At 31.5% G+C, this 21,925-nt stretch overlaps 1 protein-coding gene across 1 annotated transcript in view; it reads right to left on the bottom strand.

Annotated features, from left to right (window-relative positions):
• The window catches only part of LOC108565836 (dipeptidase 1-like), a 119,987-nt gene that overhangs the window by 19,725 nt on the left and 78,337 nt on the right, over nt 1–21,925 (bottom strand). Inside the window, exon 3 of the mRNA XM_017925484.1 lies at nt 7,584–7,909. Within this exon, the coding sequence (XP_017780973.1) occupies nt 7,584–7,909 (326 nt within the window). The remainder of the gene's footprint in view (nt 1–7,583; nt 7,910–21,925) is intronic.

Here is a 21,925-nt window from a genome sequence, read left to right on the forward strand (position 1 = left end):
ATTTTTTTTTCCTTTTATCCATTTACCAACAATACTTGTTGCATTCATTAAATTTAATTGTTGTATAAATATAATGAAGAAGTGTATTCTATTGTAGAGTTTTATTTTAGTATCAGTATTACATTTACTATTTAGTTAAATTCATCTGTTCAATTTATCTAAATTACACATGATTATATATTCAATTTAGGGCGAATCTGCAACGCTATCATTTAGTGATTGCAACGAAGCCTCTAATGATACGATCATAAAGTTCCCTAGAATTACTCTGTACACTTTGTTTAATTGTCCGAGCTTTATAACATAATTGAGAATAATTGTAGAGCGTTTCCTCATCCTAATGGGAAATCCAATTCCAACTGTGTCCTATAATTAAACCAATCAATAATTTGATAAAATATGTGCCAAACTATAGCGTTTTTTTCGTTTATTTAAGAAAAATAAACGTTAATGGAGGATGGAATTTATTGTCGTGCACATATATACCAATTAAGTGAAGCATTGAAGCGATTCCCGAAGATATACGATCTAGCGAGGCGCACGACAATAACATAAAAATACACACGCACACACAAGCACATACATGTAGAAAATTGCTGTACACGAATGACCGGAACCGGAAACGATCGTTGCTTTCTTCGCCGGCTTCCGACCAGTACAAATTGCCATTTTTTTAAAGCACTTGCAGTCCAGTATCTTGACCTTAAAAAACAAGTCCTTGGTTCGTTTTGTTAAATGCTGAAATAACATTTTGAAATAAGAAAAGAATACAGTCAAACGCAAATAATATTATGATACACATATATTTAAAATTATGTCTTCGGATTTACTATTATTTCATAAAATATGCCTGTACTTAGAGTGATTTTATGCCAAGTTTGCATATTAATTTAAGTATCCCAAGCAATTTTAATGAATGTAAAAGACAGTATACGTATTATATATTGCCAGATTTTTTAAAGTATATTTTTTGTACAGAATGGTTCTTAAAAAATAACATCTTAGTATTTTTTTATGCTGGAATATTGCATATAATGAAATGATTTTATATTTCAATAATGTTGGTGATATTTATTTTTCAATTTTGGCAAATAATGAAAGTTCTGAGCCCTTTGGTTGCATTGTAACTAATAATAATTATTATTATGAAAGTTCTGTTAACAGTTATTTAAATTGACAGTTTAAAATGATCGACTATTGAGTTAATAAGCTGAAATTATGAAGTTATAGATATACGTGACATTTACAGTGTTACGTGATTAGTTGGTTTTGTGATAGGGGATAAATGATTCGAATTGACGAGCTGTATATCAATGTAATAAATGCATCGGTTATATCGGTTTTGCGATTAAGCAAGAATTGATTCGTTTCGATTCGAGCGCTTTGGGTCCTTTTTTTAAATTCCGACAGATAGGGAACTATTTAATGGTTGCTATTGTTGCCTTTTTACTTCTTCATTTATTTTTTGCGGTAAAGGCTATATCGTATTCGCATTTAAAGGAGTTTTGACAAATGGATGCAAGAAAGTTCCCTTTGATGCGTTAAAAATATCTTATTATTGCCTGAGCAGCAATTTGTCACAGTCGTAGGCAGCATCTACGGAACCGTATGAAAAGGAATGAGCTCATTTAGAGATTTCCGTGAGTTTGTTTGTTTAGTTGCGTCTGTGTTTATTTTTCTTTTTGGTTTTTGTTTTCTGCGAAAGATCAACAAAGGTCGCAGGAAATGACAATTTTAATAATTAATGCCGCAGCGCGCGCACTGATTAATATTTTCGATGCAAATTCTGAATGTATGGAAATAGGGGAGAGAGAAAGAGTCAGAGAGATCCACTTGCGGAATGCGGAAAAAAATGGGGATGAAGAGTGAGAGCCTCGAGGAAGAAGTTTGATGAGCTCGTGGCCATAAACAAAAGAATAATGATGAGGGCATAGAGGAACGGTCTAAGTAGGCTAGGGGTGGCGTGTCGGAGGTCGTCGCACGTGAAATAAAGGAAACTGGGGGGATGAAGGATGGGATGATTTATTTCTCATCAGCCTCGTACCATTTAAAACTGGGCCCAATCAAACGATCGTTCTTGGAGGATGAATGCGAAACAATTGCGAAGGGCTTTCAAGTTTTCTGTTGTTTTTTTTTTCAATTCATTCTTTTTAATTGGTCAATGTATATGGATGATTGAGTGGAAGGAAGTACAGGTAGATTTTGCAAATGATGATTGCAAGTTGTATCTGGGATTTAGCAGAGACGGGAAAGTGATTTAGAAAGGGATCGGGCCATTAAATTCGTACGGAGCGCGATTGTTCTAATATTTTAAATGTTCCGAAAGGGCCGAAGGGCTTCGACTCGTGCCGACGCAGCCTTGTTTGGTACAAAACGGCGACCTATTTAACGAAATTAATCGGGGCGACGGAACAAAATGGATAATAACAAACGCCGCACCGACTGCCCATTAATAAATCTCATTCAAACCCTCCACCACCCTCTCAGCCCATTTCGGTCCAAAGCACACCGAGACCACCCACCATCGGATGCGATTGATCGGCCTAGATTAAAAGGAAATTGAATCGATTATTAAGATATATCCCATCCATCCTCAAATCTCCCATTATGTTTATTAAAACTTTCTCCTCAATTAACTTAATTAAAATCATTGGAAACCTTCACCAATTATTATTAATGATATTTTTGTATTTACAATTTAAACAATAACATTGCCATTATTAAAATCACTTATTTTCCCAAACATAATCTCAAAAATAATATTTTTATTTCAATATACTGAACCATTAACTAAGAATGTTAATTTCCACACGGAAATAGTAAACTACCAAAACAAAGTTCCATGCGAACTTTGATGTATACTGTAGATATTGATACTTTGTTATAACTTGAGCATAAGCAAGCTTTAAAGCTTGATTCAGTGCAGCACAGTTTACAGTACTGAACTTGAAATACTGGGAGAATCGGACGGAACTGATAATGCAATATAACTTCTTGTAAAACGGTCATCCATTTTCTTAAGAAACAACTAGTTACAATTACCAACAAACTGAAAACGTCGTGGGATGTATTTTCTAAAGGAAATAGCAATTTACATAAAATTGAGTTGAATTTATATTTTTTATCTAAACTATCTATTTATTTTGTTTTGAAAACAATCTGAAACAAATGTTTGTTTGTAATTACGTAACATACGAAATTAAATAATCTTCTAATCCCAACGGTAATATGTTTGTCATGGTTATAAATTGGAATTCAAAGTTTAAAAGCGTACTCCCTGTGGAATTGTAATAGTATTTCGTTTAATTATTTGCGAGTTGTTTCGAAATTAATTAGCGATCAACTAACAAAAAATATTTATCTTGGAGTTTGCCACTACATTTTACGGATTTGCGGAGACTTTATAATCCATTAAATACGCCACTTTATAGCAATTTACTGCTTTTAATTCGGTTCGTCTTTATGGGTTCATAAAGCAGTCGATATTGCGTTTATTAAATATCTAGTAGCTTGTTATTGCATTGACCGTTATTGCCTTAATCAATTTGAAGAGATAATCCACATATGTAACTATAATTTTTAAAAAAATCAGATTGTTTATTCATATGAAAATTACAAGCAAAATAATAAAAAAAAAGAATTATTAAATAATTATTCATTTTAGTTAAACATTGAGTTTAAAATATTTTTTTAATTAATATTATAAAACATATGGTATTGGTTTGTTAAATTTGGAAAAGTCTTGATTGAAAATATGTTATTTTTATTTGAAGTTAACTCAATTACAAAGATTCAGACTACTGTTATTAGGTTACAGATTGTAGACAATTGCGTAACCCCAACGTACAATTAGACTACAATCAACTTAGGTGACAATTCAGTAATCTCGTGCTGAATCAACAATCGAGGGGTCATTATACAAAACGTAATTAGTATAATTGGGAATTTGAACGTTCGTTCAAATATCATATAATCAAAGATTGATTGGCAGTAGTATCTTATTATGTAAAGAGACTTTCTGACTTGTCAAGTTTGTATCCACCTAAAAATCCAGCAATAAATCTTCGTTTTAATACAAATATGTTTTAACATAAAAAAAATACAAAATAGGTACGCTTAGCGTGCATGAATGGATGCAAATCCAGATCAAATAGGCTTTGTTCAAAATATTTAGCTGTGATTATTTTTTTATCAAAACGTGTCATCAAATGCATAAAGGGCATGCTGTTCGCTGGTCCCTTTTGATTGGACCCCTACTCTGTGTGTTTTTGTATTTTTATTTTTGTTTTATTTTTCTATCATTTTTTTTTGTATAAGCTTGTTGAACTGAAGCCATCTACTTTTTCACCATTGCAGCTCGCGATTTTTTATGCAAAAGTCCATTAGGGCGTAGCGTCCCGTTTGCGAATAGTTAATCACCCGCTGAATGGTGGGGGATGAATAAAACCTCTGCGCCCTTTTAAAAATAAATATTAAACGGTCGCACCGTTTGGGAGGGAGTGAGGAAGCTCGAGGATTCACGTCCTCAACCTCCTGCTTCCTCGTCCTGCGAAAATCCGCGCCGCTTCGATCGACTCTGATTAAAACTTGTAGTGAGACAGGAAAGTAATCGCGCGGCGCGGAGGACGATGAAATAACAAAGAGAAAAAAAAAGTATAGAGTCCTAAAGGACGGAAAACGTAATTACTTTAAGTGTTTCACGCGATAACAATTGGAAACTCTGTGTGTCGGGAGACAATTGCTTCTTCTATATATTCATTACACAGCACGGAAATGATTTCATTCAATTGTTTTCCCTTGCTTCTTTTATGGTAGTCTGGAAGCGACTCTGGTTTCACTTGTTTAATATGTTTAATTAAGAACACCGTTTTCATTGCATTTAATTTTACTTTGTTGCTAATATTATTTGCTGCACATTATTAATAAATAAATAAAAATAATACAATCGAATTATTATTATTATTATTAAATAATCAATTTATCAGATTTTGTTGAAATTATGAGGCTCTGACTGAATTAATTCATTTGGGTTTTGATATGCAAAGCTTCGTTCGCAGGATTGGGATTAGGATTCGTGCATTGGTTGGTTTATAGATTTTGAGGAATAATCTCTAAAAGCTGCGCAATGTGCATTCAGTTTGAGTTTTAGTGCAAAGGAGTTTAATGGAAGGATTCATTGTCAGCATCACGTAGTTAGCTGATTAGCTGAAAGAGAATAATTTACAATGGGCGATTTCGATGAATTCATTTTCAATCGGTCATGAACAAACACCAAAAGCATTATTTTATCATATACATTTAATAATTGTTTATTTGATTTAATTTATATCAATATTTAAAATTATTTGATTATTTAATTACAAATATGTACATAAAGAGAATCATCACTTTACACTATTTAATCATTTGTTTCATTTGTATTATACTAAAATATAATAAAATACGCGATAATTTAATAGATTTTAGAATTAATAATCTGTAAAAATAGGAATTACCGCATTCCATATATTACATTTATCATCCGATTTTTCTAGATTAAATCTACGTTTTATTACAAACAATATGCTGCACACGATTAAACCTAAATTTGATTATATAAATATTTGTTAGTATTCATTGATGATTTAAATAATCTACACAATATGAATTTAAATTAAATTGAGTACATCAATCACATTTGAAAATTTATTCATTAAGAAAATTTTAATATTTACCGGTTTCTAATAAGAAAGTCAATTAATATTAGCAAATATTTTAGTAATATATTAATAAATATTATAAAATTTAAATTTATTTAATTAGCTCTTATTTTGTTTATATACTAAATTGTTTGGAACATGATAAAACTAATACTTTCAGAAATTTTGTGGTTAGCAAAGAAAATGTTTTCTATATTAACTAAAAAATATATTCTTATTTATTGATTAATTTTTATTGGCCATAATTCGGGCCAAAGTCTTTTCTCTTTTTTTTTAATATATTATTACACAAATTCCAATAGAAAAAGCTAAGAGAAATTACGAATGCTCCATGGTTATCCTCAAATTATGATATCCATGAACATTCTAAAATCATCTTCGTCCAAGAAGAGATAGCTAAGATCAGCACTAAATATTACAAGAAATCTTCATTGGAAGATATAAATAATCGATTTAGTGTTATGTTCTTAAACTTTATTACTGAATCAAATCTTCAATACTTATCTTTATTTGCATAGTTCATTACAAGATAATATCTCAGCATTAAACTTTCCATTTAAATAAATTGAATAGTTTGTATTGCCAGAATAAAAACTGTATACAGTGGAACCTCGCTTAACGAGTTTAATCCGTTCCAAAATTTCCGGACTTTTACTCGTATAGTGAAACATATTCAAAAATACACATAATTTGTGTACACAAGTTTTAATAATGATGTAGCAGGCGCTCAACGTCACTCGTTAAGCAAGTCATTTTGTATAATATACATTAGTTTAAATACTAATAAATTTAATTTAGCATAATCTAGGTTTATAATGTAACTATTTCATTAGAAAATAATAGTTTGTTAATTTTCTACTAAATAAATGCCGATAATTTATTTGGATTTATTTATTTACTAAAGTAACCAAGATTTTAGCTAGTTTAAATAATAATTAATAATAACTTCTCTAAAATTGATTAAAATGTATTACATAAAATGAATAGATTTATGTAATATTTTATGGATTATATATTAAGGATATCTTTTCTTTATTTGAGATGTTTGAGATCATTGCTTGCTCCGCATCGTCGAACATAAAAGACTAACAGATAAAGGCGTTATATATTAACCCTCGAAGCGGATTGATCTCAACTGATTTACTTCCTTCCGTTGAAGCGTACTTTCGTATCCACTTTTTTTTTCATTTGAAATAATTAAAGTAAACAATATTCGCATCCGCACGGATTGTTACATCAACAGACTGGCTGCACCATTTTATTTATACAAGAGCAGATACATATATAATTTATGATTAGCCCACGGTGCGTGTTTGCCTCCTGCAGAAAGTAATTAAATTGAAAAGTTTTCCTGCTGCTGGGAACGGCCGAAAACGAACATATATGAATTGTGTAAATTTCGACTTAACATTAATTAAGGGCCGGCCGGGAAAAGTTTTTGCGAAACAACTTCGCGGACTCCCTTTTCGCAGTAAATTGTTATTTAAATAATTCAGTCGTTTCGATTGTGCGGCTCGCGCGAAAATTAATGATGAGATCCCGTTGCGCGTTGATTAATGAAGGGTGAGAGTGTGTAAGAGAGAGAGAGAGTAAGGCCAGCCAGCATTCGCCCTTTTCGCCCACGCCAACTCGCGCGACATCCCATCGGAACAAAACGGCTGGGTCACAATACAATTAATTAATTAATGGAGTATCGCGTGGAAGAGATGGGCACTCGAACAAATGGCATATGAATATTAAAATTTCGAGAACAAAAAAAATAAGAAGAAGGGTGCTAGGGTTCTTTATTTCGTGCTTTTCACTTCTCTTAGTTTTTTGTTCGTCTCCGTTTTCTTTACTTTTCTTTTCGTCTTTAATTTAAGGGCCCTGTCAAGTGTAAATTACCTGAGCGGCTACGTGTCCCTTTTTTAGCCTCGGAAGATCCGTGTGGCTCCAAGCGCTCGTGGACCACGGCGATACGTTCCTGAGGTCAGCAGCAAAATTGAACTCTTTCAGTTTGTTGTGGAGAAACTTCCGTATGTTCCAAGGCAAATCGTTATGACCATCGATCAGCGGCACCTCCTGAAGCAGTCTTGATGCGAACTCTAATCGTTCCTCCAAAGAAGCTCCAGCGCTCACTTTCAGTGCTATTGGTACGCCGACACCAGCAGCTGCGGCCAGCAGAAGGACTGTGACTATGATCCACCAGTGTTTTGTGGATAGGTCGACTCCTGTAAACAAATAGTGGAAATTAGTCGTATGAAGCGGGAAGAGTTAATCAGGTAAAGCTGCTCAATGATGAGGGTGACTTTATGATAACGGCACATGGAAACTGACAGTAGTGACATGCGACTACTCTAATTTTCGTGCCCTTATAATGAGATTACTGACAACGTTCTTATCGTCGTCATGACAAAGTTAATTGGACTCCTTACGTTCAGAGATGTATCCCCCTTTACGACATCATGATTCTAATTTAATTAACAATAATTAGATATTTTTTGATTCAATAAGCATATAAAAAAAATCTATAAAAGAAACAAATATGTATTTCTTATAATATTTTATAACAAAGTGACAAACTTATATTATTAAAAAATAAATATTTGAAAAAATAATATAAAGTATGTAATAAATGAAATCAAAGAATAGAAATCAGTTTTTTATCAAAGCAATTTATAATACAATTTTTTTATTTATGTTGGCTGGGGGTAAATAAATTAATAATTGAATTTCCTTGAAATACATTCGAAATTCTAATATAATGTTTCTTTATTGAAATTGGCTAATTGCTTTCTCTCAGAAAATATATGTTACGTACCATTGAATTTATTTCGATCAAGCGAAATTACATTTCTCGAACATTTTAAATTGCTGAATATAAAAATTATCCATAGAAATAAACCGAACGTAAAGAGAAGAGAACCTTTCAGGAATCGTCAATTACAGGTATTTGAATTTATGAAATTAATTTATTATCGATTACATCCTTTCATAAATATAAATTCAATTCGACATTTATTTATGTAAATATTATCTCAATTTATTATACAATACAGTAATATATCGTATAGTGCGAATTCAATCAGTGTAGATTCATATTTTTAAAATAAAAATAAATTATAAACAAATGATACACAATATTATTTATTATAAATAAATTAACATTTTTTCTCCCCCATATAATCAGTTTTTCTTCTTGTGCTATTTATTTTTATGTGATTTTAGAAGTTATACAAACATTTTTGTTTATAGTTAAGCAACGTATGTTGCAGAATTTTAACAGAATGGTGATCATATGCTAAGTTTAACAATATTTCAAGTATTTAGGTTCATGTTTATATAACTGATGAAATCTTGAAGAAATTTAACAAAGATTGTAATATTTTAAAATGTTGCATACATTTCCCAACGGCGACATTGCTCTGATGAGGATGTTATCTGCAACGCTTTTTTGTGTATACATATTAGTGGAGCTAATCCTCGTCTTTTATCATTGCCACTATATGTATACAGAGGACTAGAGTTGTGTATGCAAAATTGTGGAATAGTCTGGAACGGAAATGAGCAAGTTTTCTCGCGTAGGGAAATTTAAAATTTCTTGCTAGTCTTCGCAATATGATTCAATTAAAGCAAGGGAGCAAGATGAATGTACAAATTCCGTCTCCGCCATTTCCATTAGACCGGAGGCGCGACTATATATATATACATACATTTTTTCACTCAGCTCGTCGGCCTTCTTAAATTACTTCCAGCAGCCATTAAATAAATAATCCTCGCCGGAAGTCGGGGTTGGGGTTGGAAAGTGGGGGATGATGATGATGAAACAAGCGGTATTGGACCGGTTGCACCCCTCGCCTCGGAGTATTTAAACGGCGCCCCGCAATCGCGGTTTCCGAATCGCGAACACGGTTCTCCACTCGGGTCCATGTTTTGGACCCGTGAGCGTGTTAAATGCCGCGCGGATTAACGATGAAGAGAGGGTGAGCAGAGAGAGCAGCCCTTGCAAAATTCCCACTATCGCGCTACCCTGCCTTGAAATTTATGCAAGGGATGTTCGAGTGTAAAACGTGTAACCGTTCTTGGTGAGGAGGCATTTCCCGGTGTCATCCAAAGCGTAACCACACATACCATCCACACTTATTTGGAGCCCTTATGTTTACCTTGCATTTTAGTACACAGTTAATGGCCCGAATGTTTCGGTCTAAGGGCGCGTTAAACAACAAAAAGTTGCGCGCGCTCGTAAATCACACACTACATATTTAAGTTTAACTAATACTCGTAGCAAAGCTGACCTTATTAGATGCTAAAGGAAATATTTCATTTGTGTTCCGAGGAAATTCTTATTAATGATTGCTATACTTTAAAGGCAACATGTTTATGAAATTTATATATCCCATATATTACCACTCTATAAAACCTAGGAATTTCATCACTCTTTAGTCAATTTATCATATATTATCAAATATGAAAATATTAATAATATTTAATAATAAATAAAGTTAATAAATGTTAAAAAACAACAAAAATGATATATTTGCAGAAACACATTTTCACTTTTTTTCTATTTAAAGAATAAAATATTAACCAATTGCAACAGATAATAAATTTTATTATTATTGTTATGTATATAAATGTTTAATTTTGTTTTGTTTTACTGTTGAAATGATGATTATTATTATTTTATGGTTGTTTTATAACAAAATGACCAAACTGATCCAATTTTCATAAATTTAATGAAGCACTGTGTTTTTTTCACTTTTTTGAACAGTTTATGTTCTAATGTTTTTACTGTTACTTTAAAATTTATGTTGTAATTTCCAGATTTAATTGAAAAATATTCTACAAATTATATGTATAATAAAATTTGTATATAAATAAACTGAAAATTTTCGAAAACAAGAAAAATAATATTGTTTAAATTTTATAAATACGTAAGTTAACTTCTGTCCCAGAAATCATTTACATATATTAATAACATTAATCTAGACATGTTGATTTACTAATAATATATAAATTGTTGATAGTTAAAAGTCGATTGGACCAGATAATTGTTTATTTTTAGACGAAATGAATAAATCCTTTAAGTCAAAAACTAATGGTAGAAAGAACATTGATGTATGTTAAGGATTGTTTGACCATCCAATCCTTTAGGATGTTCCGTTTGGCAATGGCAGCAGTTACGGGTTAAGTAGTCACCTTAAATTTGGAATTATTGGCCTCGCGCCACGTTGATGACTCTTTGAGTGCCTGGGATGGTAGACATCGATCGTGCTCTCTCTTTATTTGCCCTTAGATCTTCCGAAAATAGTTTGCTTTAAAAAGAAGTTCTAAAACCCGAACCGCGACAACTTGGAAATATCGCATTGGGGAAATTGCGGCTGGTGCCGATATGAAGCAATAAAGTCCTTAAGTGTGAAATGCGGCCACGAATCCTGCTGTCGTTCCTTTTTCCGACTACGCCGCGAGAAAGCTGCAATTTTGATTTACAACCAGTGCACTTTTACGCCCGATATGCCACACACTTTTGGCATATCGTGTTTGCCTCCCGTTACATAATGCATTTAGCGCACGGTACGGCACCACGGCTTTCGTAACTCACAATGCAAACTGCAGACGTTCTGCCGTCTGCACTAAATTCCACGATCATCGTAAAAACGGGACATCCAACTATTAAATACCTCATGAATAATAAAGGCAGACGTGCATCGCGTAAAAGTTAATTGCCCGACGGGACCTGACGAGACACGGCCTGAGACGAAAACTTATTTATTGCCGATTTAAAATCTTGCTGCATCTGAAGAGAGAGAGAAAAAGAACAACGCAACGAACAAAACAATCCACTTACTATTAATAATATAAGCGAAAAATAAATGGGATTCATAAACATATTCTGAGTCTACTAGAATGTTCAGTCTCTGATAGATGCAACTTTTTAATGAACCATTAGTGTTGCACAAGTACAGAGAATCTTATTATAAAAGACATTTTGTATACCTTTATAAATAGATCCATTACCTACATCTTTTAAAACAAGCTACTCATTTATTAACGATAGAACTTTAAAAGAAAAACTTACTTATATGAAATACTATAATATAAAAACTTACTCATAAGAATAGATAATTATAAGAGAGCTTTCATTTTTATATTAATTGTGTTATGATCTAAGTCAGTGATTCCCAAACTTATTTAGCCTTTCCAGAAAAAATATTACTTGCGCCCCCTGGACATTGCATTTTTTAATTTTAATAGCAATTACACAAAACTAATGTTGTTACCGCCCCCTGGATCGCTGCGCCCACTTTGAGAATCATTGATCTATGTGTAGAATATGTTTAGTGAGTTTATGATCTGTTACTTAAGTAGAATACGTTAAGCAATGTCGTGTAGTAAGTAAGCTTACGTTAATTGATGTTACATTAAGTTAGGTAAGAATAATTGAGGCTACATTAAGTAAGTTTACATAAAGTTAACTAACAGTAACTTATGTTCAAATAAATTGGGCTAGATTATATTTGTTTAGGTTGAAATGGGGTTATAATTACATAATTGCAATTTTAATAAATACCAGAAACTAGCATTTAAAATAATCAAAGCAGGATTATACAGTGCTTGATAAAAAAATATATATAAATATGTGATGCTAGGCTAAACGGTATTAAACGAAAGTTGACTACTTTTGGCACAGAACTTCTATCATTTAGATAGGAATAGTTTATTACAAATGCCGCTATTCCGAAACACTTTGGAAGTCCGTATAAATGGAGTATGCTCTCAACCCCTTCTTTCAAGAGTTTACATAATAATCTTCCCAAAGGAGCAAATTAGTTGTTAGATCAGATGCTAACCGAAACGACTTTATAATTGAAATATAAACTATTAATTACGCCCAAACTTTTTGATACTTTCTTTAACAGCATTTCAAGTTTAATATTGAGAAGCACATGCAATTAAAACATTTTTGTTCAATTATTGCAATTATTATGGAAATTGAATGTTCATAGTTGAAATAGTTATTTATTACTTAAATTGCTTAAAACAAAATCTATTAATCTATGTTATAATTAAATACAATTATTTCAATAATTATTTATTTTTCGAACGTAATTTTAAAAAATGATTTAACTATATATTGTATTTTATATTGTGGTTTCGATCACTGCATATTAACTATACGGTTTGAAATTATCGAAAATATTATTTTTTTACTTAAATGATTGTGTTTTCCCTGTGTACTCAATTAGTCCGGTTTTAAATTGTGTTTCAATATTATATTTTGCAACAATTTTGTTCAGTATTAATAATATTTATAATAAAATGTAATCTAATAATTTCCGTTATTTTCGAAGATTTAAATTTTATTTTATTATATAACTTATATATTTGTTTTGTTATTGAAAGAATTTATTATGTGTAATAAATATGACATCTATTGTAGATAAGAAAAAATTATATCGCACATTACGATCATAAAAATGTGAATGAGCGAAGTCGCTGGATGGTCGCATTTAACACGTTTGGGTTTACAGCATCTTTTTTTAGTATGCTTCTTCCGCAAAGGACAAATTAAATAAATCGCCCGAAAAAGGAAAATTCTCCCAACAAAGATTTTTCGTCCGCAAACACACAAAACCCACTAATCCATTACACACGGAATCTTTTTCTTCGCTGTTAGTGCCCAGCACCCGGGAACACACTAAACCCTAGCACACAAAGGGGTCGACCGACGGCAGGATAAAAAATACAAACAGAAATAAAAAAAAGAAGGTAAGCGGAAATGTAATTTGTTACATTTATATTTTAGTAAAGTTACTAACTCGGCCATTTAAGTTTGCAGCGATCCGAAATAATTATGCCTTTATTATACACGTCGGCAATTATTTTTACTTAATGAAGGTAATTTGAGTGCATTAAGCCGAATAAATATAAGCGCCGTTTCGTTCGTTTATTTCGTGTATCTTATTTGCTGAAGGCGGGTTGCAATTCAAATTAAACGACCACCAGACACAGAAAGTCTAGAATTGTCTGCATGTGCAATCTTTGAAACATCTTAATTAGTGGTTGAAAAAAAAAAGCGACAGTTTAACATGCAAAGAGATTAAGATAAGAATTTAACATGAAGAAAAATAATGTTGAAGGATGAGTATATTGACGAGAGACAAATATATGACTCGGTTGTGTAAATACTCAGGAAGTTCGCAGAAGCTCATTAATTACGTATGACAGATGACAAGTGCATATCGTCTATTGAGATTACGGGGTCAAACATCCCAAGACTCGATCTTTGCAAATGCGATTATCCTAGATATGTACATACAAAGTCAACAAAGTCATGCGGAGCGGAATTATGGTGATTAATCGATTACCATGGTACTGATAACACAGAGTTAATATGCATCAAGGAAGCAGATGTCAACAGTATAGTTACGTAAAGAAAATTGAGGATGTGGATGGCTTGGTCCGAGGCAATAAGAGGGTGATGTCAGTGGAATCAAATCGACAGCATAATGCTGAAAAAGGTGATGGTGGAGGAGTGTAGAACAAGACAGAAATGGAGATTGGATAGGAATACAACAACGTATGAAAGGATTGGATGGAGCCCGGATCTGGGGGATATGGGTTAATCAAGCCGTGGACTCGAGCTTATTGAAAAAAAAAACAACACAAAAAAGAAAAGCAAGAAGCAACGTAGATTTGCATGATAGAAATTGATTCAAGTAGAAAGAAAATAGAAATATATAAGAACAGTAATATATTTTGGGAAGGTCAAAAGGATCAATACATTTTATAATTTATTGTAATAAATTTTGTTTAAATAGTAATTAAATTAAATCTTTTTGCGTAGTTTGTCGAATAAGCTCTTTTCCTTTCCTTAATTTTAAAAATGAATGTCGAACTTATATAGATTATGTAAAATTAAATTTTTTTTTTAACTTTTATTTTGGATTATGCAAGTGCCCATGTGGGACATATAAAGTTTTATCTATTGTATTTTTTTTATATTTATTAGTTTGGGAAGTGTAGCACAGAAGTCGCAGCAAAAGTTTCTGATTTAGTGCTGATACCGTGTCCCGATCGACTGACTACGTTGCAACCGACTCATTATTATTCAAATACGATGAAAATCTGAAAGTTTCGTAGCTCTACAATGTCTTAAATCAATGTTTTGTTATCAACATTAATGTACATTCTAAATTCACATAATTAAAAAAGAAAATATTAAAGAATTATAGCTTTATTTAAAAATTCCAGATAATAATTTAAATGTTTGTAATATTTTTCATAATAAATTTTTATAATAAACTAAATTCCAGTTTTTTTTGTAGTTTATACAATTATTTTTATTATAAATTTTGCTATTGGATTTATTATTGAATTTGTGGAATTTATTAATATAAATATTTTTCCTTGTAATTATGTAATAGTGTTGCAATTTTATGAACAGTGTTACAATTTATCGGCTGTTTAGCATTTCTGGATTAACATCCTTCAAACTATACTTTTTTTAATTAAAAAAACGCAGTTCATAATTTAAAGTTATGAGAGGGATGTTTATTTGAGAGTCCGCTTTGGCAAATTGCGTTTGAATGTTTGTTCTGGGTTTGGGGCGTAATTAATAATAGTTTGGGACGTTTGTCCGATGCACACAGACGGGAACAAATCCGGAGCCGGGAATATGCCCTGTAGCAGGAAGATGCGCCGGTTCCTGCGGCTGCTACGGCTTCCGGTCTTGTGCCATTGCCTCCAAAGTCTGGACTCCATCTCGACGCTATTAATTAAAATATGATGCATTATTAATGGCGTCCTCCTCTACTCCTTTGAGAAAGACAAAGAGTAACAAAAAAAATCGTAGAAAAATCTACCATTGTCTTTGGATCTATTGAAAAATTCAACAATTCAGGATGTTTTTCGCTGCCGGGCTTTCTTTTCACCAAAAAAAAGATTTATGTAAGATATCCTTTTCTTCCTTCCTCTGACGGATTGCTGTTGGGACAATTCCCAAACGTGATGATGCAGAAATCACAAAACACGACGCGGACGACACATCCATTAGCCAGGAGTTTGATACGCTAAGCCCACCAAAAATACCCAAAAGCAATTTCCGAAGCGGAATTGCAATACAAACAACGCCAAAAATAGCACCACGAAATGCAGGAAAAAAGATATGTGTACAAAACAGTTCGGAAAATATTTCAGTTTTGGTGTAATTGTGGCACCAAAATATAATTTCACGCTACGATCTGCAAATAAACGTGACAAATTGATTAGTCGCGTTGCGATTGGTGCGAACTGAATGAATCCGAAGGCGTAATTAAATTATTTTCCTTGTTTTTCTCTCTCTCCCTTGTCGCGCTTTGAAGTTCGGGCGTTTCCGAAAGTTTTGCACTACAACTAAATTGGGGGGGTGTGTGAGAGCTTGACAGGTCCTGCTCACCCAAACGCTCGTGATTATATCACTAAAAGTTTCACTTGTTGAACGAAAACACTTTATTTCCTAGACTTTCGTTTCGTTTAACACTATTAGTTATTTCGCTTTACCACGCCAGAAGGAATTTAAATTGATTTCACACATATTTACTTCGTTTATAGCGACACACATATCTCCCTCTTTATCACACATATATGTAAGAATATGCGAGTATATTCACTTATATAAATTTACTAAAGAAATTCAAACTTCTTACAAAATTCTTAAAAAAAAATGTTTTGAATAACTTTATACGTTTTGTAGCATATTTAATTGTTTGTTAGCAAAATCAGGTTTTAATATTAGAGAAGTATTTATAAAGTTTATATAATATAAGAAAATTGTGCATATTTTTCACTAATATAATCTAAGCAAATAATTTTCGCATAGTTCTTTCTGACGATTGAAATTTCAGCTTTCAGAATATGTTTTTAACAATTCTATTATATTCATGCATCACCAAAGTCTCTCCATAAACTTTCCAGACAAGTCATTTTTTGCTGGTTTCAACTAGAATTAATTGAAATAAATTGTAATTTTTTCAACTGCTTTTTGCATCCTTCAAAATTGTTTAAATGTAAAAAAAACTAGTAAATTTAGTAATTTAATGAATATACAATATTTTATACTTTGAACGAGTTGAGATTTATTAGAATTTTATTATATTCACATGTAAAACGAATAATACTAAATTTATATAGTATTTACAAAAAAAGTTTTTCTACTTCTAAAAGATTTACAATGTATTGTGTACATACAAAATATATATACAAAGAGCTACTTTACGCCTTAAATCTTAAGTTTTCTTGAGTGATTTGAATATAGAAATAATAAATTTTGCATTTAAAAAGAAACTATTTTTTACGTTTATATAATCAATTGAATTTAATATATAAATTGCAAATTATTAAGTCACAAATTGTGTAAAAAAAATAAACGATAAAAATAATTATGATCATCTAAATTAATTACGTTTTCGTGTGGAATGCGAAGATTGAATTCTGCTCGTTCGAATAAGATAATGTTATTTCCTTATGTTTGTGTCAGGGAATGTTAGTCAAGGATAGGAACCTGGAGTTCCCAACTATCTACATAAATCAGGAGCATGATCCTTATGAATCTCGTAGGAGGATATGGTGGGAATTTAATTTAATGGCAAAGAAACTTATAATTTATTTCACACCAAAATCCTCTGCATAAATTAAGCTGAAATCAAACAGATTTCATTTTTGATTTACATCTGTTTGCCCTAATTGTCTCTATAAATATCACATATGAAAACAGGTTTTTCGGTGTTTAACCCGCTACGGACTACTACTACGGACAAATAAAATAACACAAGTACTATTTGTGGGTCAAAATGACCCGGTTATTAAAAAACTCAAAAATATAACAAATTATAGATTGTTACAGTAAACATAGATTCATTCTTATCATATAATGATTTTAACATCATTTAAAATTGATTTCATTGATCAATGAAACAACAACAGTTATGAGCAAATAAAACAAATTGGTTTCTTGCATATGTCACAAAACTTTGCTGTTTTCTTGAATGGACAATTTCAATTAATATTTATAAACCAAATTATGAAAATGACAGCTTCTCCACGGATATCAACTAAGTGTCAAACCTTGTATTATGAATACCAAATGATACGCAAATTTTCATATAAATTTGAATATTTTTTTTTGTGAAAATTTGAAAAAGTGATTTTGCGAATGTATTGATTTCCGGTTCGCATTAAGACTTCTATTCAATTTTTTTTCTCATCCTTTTTTACGTGAGCAAAAATAAAAATGAGGGGCTAAAGAATTTATTTTTGCGTTGTTATCGGTGAATTATTTATAGAGGATTAAGGGTCAATTAATTCCGAAATCTGGGGGAAAACCTATGGGGCGGACACGAGGACGCGTAAATCAGGACAGAAATTCCCCAACGGTACGGTACGTATGTGGTGTCGGCTGCTCTTCCGAACTGTTTGTTGTTTGTGCAGAGTAATAAATTTAATTTTTGACTTACAAACGATTCCGAAGATCCCAGTGCGCGCACCGAGTGCAAAGACTCCCATCCCTTGTTCTTTACTCGTTTTTTTTCTCTCATTCTCTTCGATTATTTTCGATAGTTTTAAGGGTTGGAATATATTTTTATCAGGTATTCCAGTTTGGTTACAAACTTAATACCTACAACAGTCGATTACAATTCCTCGAGCATCGGACGTTTAGAACTCCAACTCCAAAACAGTTCTAAAAATAAAGTTACGTAAAGAACTTTTTCGCTTTTATTGTTTCCGATTTAATGCGTTACGTGTTTATATCCAGCCGCACGGGCGCAATCGTTCTATTTTTTTACGACACTTGTTGACGTTTATGTGTGACAGATGGAGAAGTGTAAGAAATATTATTTTTTTCCATTACTATAATTAATATTTTATATTTTCTAATACTTAATACACATTCTTAGCTTAAATTATTCGAAAAAATCATTGTCTTACAGTTTTCATAAAATATTACAAATCAGTAATAAAATTTATTAATTTGAATATACAATAGATATAAGTACAAATGACTATTGTAATTTTATTATTATGATTAGTCGAAAATTTACTTTTGACTTAAGTCGTGGAATGAAACTCCGTCAACAATCGAGATTATTAACCTTTAACTACTCGCGCACTGAAATTTCTATGTACTACTCGCGCGGTGTATTTTATACACCACATGTATTACATGTGCATACATGAATGTATTACAACAAGAAATATTAACTAATGCTTTTTTTTTATTAGATTCATAACTACTTGTAATACATTAATGGGGGAAATCAAATATAGATCTGGTATCACTTCTTAGAAAATTGGTGTACTTTTTACACCGGCGAGACTAGTTAAACGTTAAGGATTTTTTCATTTCTTCGTTACTTCTTACATAATATTTTATAAATTATTAATCAATTCGTATCTTTTTCCATAAACATAGTGTATGAATTATGAATTATTTCTTCTTTTTTTTGATATTTTTTTTACTTAACATATTTTCAACCATTAACACTTGTTACTTAAGATTTTATATTTTCTAAAATAATAATGATATTTATTAGTCACAAATGCGAAAGGGCTAAATTCTCTGTTTCGAAGTATTATATTATCAAGGATTTATTTCTATTCTTAACACTTATTACATTATTCTTATTATAATATTCATACATTCTTCCTTTAATAATTTGTTACCTGAACATAGTTAAAATAAGAAAATCTTTTGTTTATTTGGATTTTAAGTAGCGTCAGACGACAAAGGGTTGACATATTCTATGCAATATTCCGGATTTCTTCTTTACTTGAATATTTTTTTACTAAAATATTTTATATTTTCGTATATTCCTTTAAAATATTATGCATTTATCGATTGTGCATGTTTGGGTATATTGATTCGATTTCGTAGGTAGCTGTTATGTTCGGGATGGCTGTATACAAACTGAAAGTCTCACTCGAGTGCTCCACGATCTCATATCGCCGTCGTAATAACGTTTCCAAAGCGTCGCCTCTTTTCGAAGGACAATAATTGTCAGTGAAAAGCAGCAAAAGCAACCGCCACAACAACGAAAAAAATATCCTATCCGGGATATAAGAGCTCACGTTCTATACAAACATCTGATGGACATTAATTGAAAATGTTCAGTTTCTGTGCTCCGCAGAAATGCCATTATTACCGAACCGATGATGATAAAATATTGTTTTCCAAAATTATGAAAACAGTTATTGCACTTTTGTAAGTTTACCAAACGTCTTCACAAATTTAACTATTAAAATTTTTCATCAATAAAAAATCGATTCCGCTTAATCGGGACAGCCGCTTTTCTTAAGAACGAAAATAAAACCGAGCAAATAACAAAAGGCAATAGAACTTCAGATAATTGCGGCAGTCGCTTAATCGGGACAAATATACAAGTCCCGATTAAGCGGAATTACCTATATTTCCATTTCCAAGAATTTTACATTATTAAAAAAAAATACAATGAGCATCCACAAACTCAACCATAACTAGAATCATTCAGGAAGTATCACCAATCACCATAGAAACAAAAGAGATTGTTACAACTCACGTAGGTCAGTAATTAAGAAAGATATAAAAATGATACTAAACAGACAGAAGAAAGATTACAAAGAACTTATGTAATTTTGCAAATAAGACAATTGTAACTATATTTAATTAAGAAAAACCACGAATAATCGCATATATAATTATATAATTAACATTTATAGATATCGAGTAATTAAATAAAAATTGAAGATGTTAAAAAATAATCCATATCCATTAAATAACATTACTTATTAGAAGTTTTAGAGTTATTGTATAACATTAAAAATTCTTATTAGTCTTGAAATTTTGAGACATTGTGAATTTTGTTAAAATATGAGAAAAAATTTCGTTAAGTGTATATAAATATTTTTTTTATATATGCAAGAAAATATTGTTTATTGATTAAAATTTGTTTTTAATTATTATAAACAAATTGTTTATAAAATGCCTAAATAATAATTAGAAAATCTCTATAAGACAGTATTTTTTGATATAATTTCTAAAATTCCACATAGAATTCTGCAGATATTTTTTAGAAAATGGAATTATAAATTTTGCTTATAGAAGATACAAGAAATTGCAAGAAATAATTTTGTTGGATTTTATGAAATAAATGTTGACAGGAGGGCAATAAATGTGCGCCTTAAATAAAAGTTAATATATTGCGAAGGTTCAGTCGTTCAATTTTCGCGCATTCTCAGGAGGATCAACATTGAACGCAAATAGTTAAAGTAAATTTGATTGTTCGCCGACACCCCAATTTATTTGCGGATAGAAATTGTAACCTTCGGGAGAGAAGATGCCGTTCACTCGGTGTGTGAGTGTATGTATGTGTTTTTTTTTGTAGCTCGAGGAGGAGTTTGCCCGTTTTGAAAATTGCCAATTTACCAGGCGATTGATTCGCAAGAACGTGTGCAAAAGGAAGTCTTGAGCAAGTGTTTACCCATGTATGTATGTGTGTATGTATGCATTGATGTGTGTGTGTGTATATGTTATCATTAAATCTCCATCGGGTGAGTGGCTTGGGAGCAAAACAAAACACATAGGGGTGGTTGGGGAAAGCAAAAGGGTGAGGAGGATAAGGAAGAGGACATTGCAGCATCCGGCCAAGTTGTTGCGCCGCCACCGCGTCTCGTGACACCGCATAAATTTAAGCACATCCATGCCGAAAAAGAAGGCAAAAAGCTAATTGACTAATAAAGTCTTAAAATTAATTCTGATTTAAAGAACCCCTTGCTCAAATTAATGGTGGTTTTTCGATTCGGTGACTTTCTTTCATGATTTATTTATTAACAACTGACAGTGACTTATGACATATCTCTTCTACAAGAATTGAGTTTGTTTTTGAGATCTATAGCGTATGATGAATAATATTATGTCTTATACGATGATCCAAATACAAATAACAATTATGTAATTGTTATAACGTACATATATAGAAGATTGACTTTCCTTTATGATTTATTAAGTGACTGATACAAATATAATTAAAATTTAACTATATATTTACTACAATTTTTTTTTGTATATGTAATTGTGAAACTTATGTTGAATAAAATATTTTATTCAATTTTAATCCAAGTTTTATGATATACCTTTCACGTCGGATCGAGAAAACCTAATAAACTTGTCCAATCTCAGATTGCTTCAATGGCTTTTCATGTATTGGGATTTCGATGGAAAGCATTTATTGACT

Source organism: Nicrophorus vespilloides, unplaced genomic scaffold, assembly GCF_001412225.1.
Source record: "Nicrophorus vespilloides isolate i.1.1-1 unplaced genomic scaffold, Nicve_v1.0, whole genome shotgun sequence".
In the NCBI taxonomy this organism is placed as follows: Eukaryota; Metazoa; Arthropoda; class Insecta; order Coleoptera; family Silphidae; genus Nicrophorus; species Nicrophorus vespilloides.